Source organism: Ylistrum balloti, unplaced genomic scaffold (genome assembly GCF_031769215.1).
Source record: "Ylistrum balloti isolate Yb309-2 unplaced genomic scaffold, AGI_CSIRO_Ybal_v1 Utg369586, whole genome shotgun sequence".
Taxonomy (NCBI): Eukaryota; Metazoa; Mollusca; class Bivalvia; order Pectinida; family Pectinidae; genus Ylistrum; species Ylistrum balloti.
In genome coordinates, this window is record NW_026781874.1 from 815,206 (window position 1) to 819,643 (window position 4,438).

At 38.8% G+C, this 4,438-nt stretch overlaps 1 protein-coding gene across 1 annotated transcript; it reads right to left on the bottom strand.

Annotated features, from left to right (window-relative positions):
* Window positions 1–273: 273 nt before the first annotated feature.
* LOC132544127 (splicing regulatory glutamine/lysine-rich protein 1-like) lies at window positions 274–1,128 on the bottom strand. Its single transcript, XM_060207700.1, has one exon. It carries the CDS (start codon window positions 1,126–1,128, stop codon window positions 274–276), a length of 855 nt encoding a protein of 284 aa, XP_060063683.1.
* Window positions 1,129–4,438: the final 3,310 nt, after the last annotated feature.

Here is a 4,438-nt window from a genome sequence, read left to right on the forward strand (position 1 = left end):
CTGACTATCACAGCAATGAAAAGCAAATCTGACCAAGCGAAAACGTTGCTGGAGTAAGGAAAATCTGTGAAGCGTTCGGTAGGAAAGGTTATACAAAGTTAAGTTTGGCAAGAAAGAAAAAAAAATACTGCTTGGGTTTTGTTAATGTCACATTGGATAAATCATGGACAGTATTGGACTTATATACCAAGATGCTGTCAACCAATCAATATCGCGATGGTGAATCACTGGTCAGTATGTGTTCCCAAGTGATTGATTGATATTAACTTCATCTTATGCCACCAAGTATCCACCATACCAAAATATTTTCCCTCGAGCTCCTAAGTGCTCTAACACCTCCCTTTTCTTCTTTCTATTTCTCCGTTTCATCGCTCTTTTCTTCTTCCTATTTCTCCGTTTCATCACTCTTTTCTTCTTCCTATTTCTCCGTTTCATCACTCTTTTCTTCTTCCTATTTCTCCGTTTCATCACTCTTTTCTTCTTCCCATTTCTCCGTTTCATCACTCTTTTCTTCTTCCTATTTCTCCGTTTCATCACTCTTTTCTTCTTCCTATTTCTCCGTTTCATCGCTCTTTTCTTCTTCCTATTTCTCCGTTTCATCGCTCTTTTCTTCTTCCTATTTCTCCGTTTCATCGCTCTTTTCTTCTTCCTATTTCTCCGTTTCATCGCTCTTTTCTTCTTCCTATTTCTCCGTTTCATCACTCTTTTCTTCTTCCTATTTCTCCGTTTCATCACTCTTTTCTTCTTCCTATTTCTCCGTTTCATCACCCTTTTCTTCTTCCCATTTCTCCGTTTCATCACTCTTTTCTTCTTCCTATTTCTCCGTTTCATCACTCTTTTCTTCTTCCTATTTCTCCGTTTCATCGCCCTTTTCTTCTTCCCATTTCTCCGTTTCATCACTCTTTTCTTCTTCCTATTTCTCCGTTTCATCACTCTTTTCTTCTTCCTACTTCTCCGTTTCATCACTCTTTTCTTCTTCCTATTTCTCCGTTTCATCGCTCTTTTCTTCTTCCTACTTCTCCGTTTCATCGCTCTTTTCTTCTTCCTACTTCTCCGTTTCATCACTCTTTTCTTCTTCCTACTTCTCCGTTTCATCACTCTTTTCTTCTTCCTACTTCTCCGTTTCATCACTCTTTTCTTCTTCCTATTTCTCCACCATATCTCTTCTCCCTAATCACTCGTTTCCCTTTCTATTCCTCCGTGTCCTCACTCCTATCTTCACCACATTACTCATTTCTTCTCCGTCTTTTTTCTTCTTTACAGCTGTTTCATAAATCCTTCCACTCCTTTAGCGTTTATTGTACTTTTTCCCACCATCCCTGTACACTTTCTGTATCTTATATCCCTCATCCGTGGCTTCTCTCGTGGTGAGCCTCGCGAACATATTCATTACGTATAAAGATATGTTACTTGCCGATGTGGCAATCATTGCTCTGATGGTGTTGGTAGGGTATCAAACGACAGTGCTTAAACAGCGGGACTCCTTTGACAACCGAAGGAACTGGATCAAGGCTCTCTTGCGATCCCTAAAATCGCTCTATCATGCGCCATTCAGGCGCCAAGCACTGCACTACAAGGACATTGATACTGATGTTAGAAAATTTAGACAACAATGGAAATATTCAAATTGAAAAAAAAAACTTTGTAAAAAGAGGAAACAGCAATTTATCAAAACAGCTCAATGTAAACTGTTTTGGGAATTTGGAGAGGGTTGGTGATGTGTGAAGGCAATACCCTTAATAACTGGCTTGAATGGAACGGACACTGCTCGTAGACACGCCTGATCTAGCGCACATAAAAAGTCAATATGGAAATGCTGATAAAATTCTAATGCTGCAAATTTACATAAAAATTATATCGATCACGAATCATATAAGTCATGCATATTAATGCTAATTCCCGCAAGTGTTTGGGAGACCGTCGGTAGGTGACAAGAACCTACACAGTGGTCGTCTCGCTTGTCAGGTTTACTTTGTACTCCGGTTGGTGAAACTTCGAAACGGGGACAAACCCACCTCTCGTGACACAGCGAAATGTGAACGAGATTCAGCGTCAGCAGACCTGAACCGGTTTTGAATGGCAGTATTTTGATTTCCATGGTGTGTTTGGTATAATAGATTTCCTTACGTTTAACTTCCTTCTCCCCCACCCCTCCTTCCCCACCCCTCGCATCCATACTACAAATTTAAGCCGTACTTCTAGATATAGTTATGTGAGGATGTCATACCTTCCTCTAGCTTTGCCCGGTATACTGGGTGCAGAATAAACTATACGTAAGACAACACCAGTGATTGGACTATAGAGTAAAAATAAATTTCATTGGCTACGCCTGACTGATCCAGTTTGTCTGGTATTTGGTGGTTTGTGATACATGTATCATATCTATTCATTTTGACCTTTCTGACGTCACAAGGGTCATGCACTGCCATGTTGATGATTTGAATAATGCCTACAGCATGGTTTAATTGAAATCTCCGCATATCTGTTTCGTGGTATGATTGTTACACAGGTATATAGGGATTATTTGCATGTTTGTCCGAATGCTGAGAAAGTTCACGTCGAGGTCATATTGTACAGGTCCAGTTTATTGGTCGTTAAATTACTGTCATTAAGTACATTTAAGATGCTAAGATAGATAGACACTGTTCATTCCTTAAATCGCCCATCCTTGTAGATGATATCTTTTTCAATGTAGCGTTTTATCTGCCCAGAATCAGCAGATATGAAACCCTCGTTTTACATGCTTTGGATGCGCTTCCTTGTAAACATGACTGATGTTAAATTTCTCCACCACGCCTTAACATATGTAGTATTACATAATATATATATATCTATCTGTGTATTATGTTGATATGATGGTACGGGTAAGTTACATGTAGTTTACATACTGGGACGGTGTTCTGGTAAGGTCATGTTTCACTTCGTGATGCAGCATTACAAATACGGATTTTCCTTAATATCGTACATTGGAGTCTGACTGAAAGTTGCTGTTATACCTTCTGTAAGGTAAATGACATTATGTAGCCTACATACCTCAATCGACTTTACAAACGGTCCTGTACATGTAAGACATTTAGGAAGTATTTGTAGCCTTCCAAATCACCTGGTTGCGGAAATTCCGACTTTCGGTTCCAGGTTTGAATATAGTTTATATATTATCTATGCATGTAGTATTTAATGTCAGTTTATGATCTCGTTTCTTTGGCTATGGGGCCTCCACAAATCTCCTTGACAATATGATGCAGTCTTAGCTTAGAGTTTGTCTTTAATTATCATGAACTGGAATGCCACTGAGGAGGGCAGATTACTAAGTATGTCATCAATTGTTACAAAAATTAATTACTTGTAAACCTAAAATCATGGTAAAAAATGGATTCAGGTATTTAATTAAGCAGCGGAGTTTATAACAACTGTACGGTATGATCAGATGTCATGTTTGTTACAGATCGTGAATATGTCAAACTTCATTTTACATTAATTCAGACTATAACACGCAACAACGTGAATTAAATACAGATAATGTCACTGGTGTCTCCCTAAGTGAGTTGTCTTACTTAAAAACATTGATACACTTTCTATCGTACAGGTATCATATGCAGCGATGACTGGAAAACACACATGTATTCATATACCTTGGCTGTTTTGATAGAAAGTAATGGATAATGAAAGTAAGTGGATTTTATCTAACGCACCTGTCGTGATAGACATGTGATATAGGTATGAAACAAACATGCAGAAGACATGTGATTCCTACTTCCTTACTTTAATTACGGAAAACTGGAGTCAATCTCAGATAAATATAAAAAAGAGAAAAGTTTGGAATTCTCATATTCAACGACTAGGTGTCCTCAGACTAGATGTAAAGAATTCAGTATTTTTGAAAACTAAATTGCAAATTCAGATATGAACATCGATAAACAACAACAGTGACGTCATAAATGTCGACGATGGTTTAACCCCAGTTACTGAGCAAGACTCAGAACAGCCACAACAACAAAGGCGTGAACCTTGACAAAGACCTAGACACACCACATCCACGACAATCGTGTAGGTGCCGTCTGAAATGATACTGACCGTGACAACACAATCACAACAGTGACGATGGTGTCACTCCAAACAAATGAAGTCCCAATTGCAACTGTCTCATGGATAGTGAACATCCTTGATACAATGTACATAATGTACTTTTCGTACTGGATCGGCCACTTAGTTAAAACCAAATGTTCATATGGTGTTCAGTTGGTCATACATAGATCTAGCCTTAACACAGCAGTCGCAGTGACCATCTGTACGATCAGCGGCACTTAAATGACCATAAGAATCATCGTTTTATGGCCGTCACCAACTCACTCACTTATGTCTACGTCGGCGGTATCTTCCGGCACACTTAAAGTAAATATGATGTGTATTGATGGGACTGTAGGTGGAGAAATATACT

Excerpts from the sequence above, each read along its gene's own strand:
- LOC132544127 (XM_060207700.1), bottom strand. The coding sequence starts at position 1,128 with ATGAAACGGAGAAGTAGGAAGAAGAAAAGAGTGATGAAACGGAGAAGT.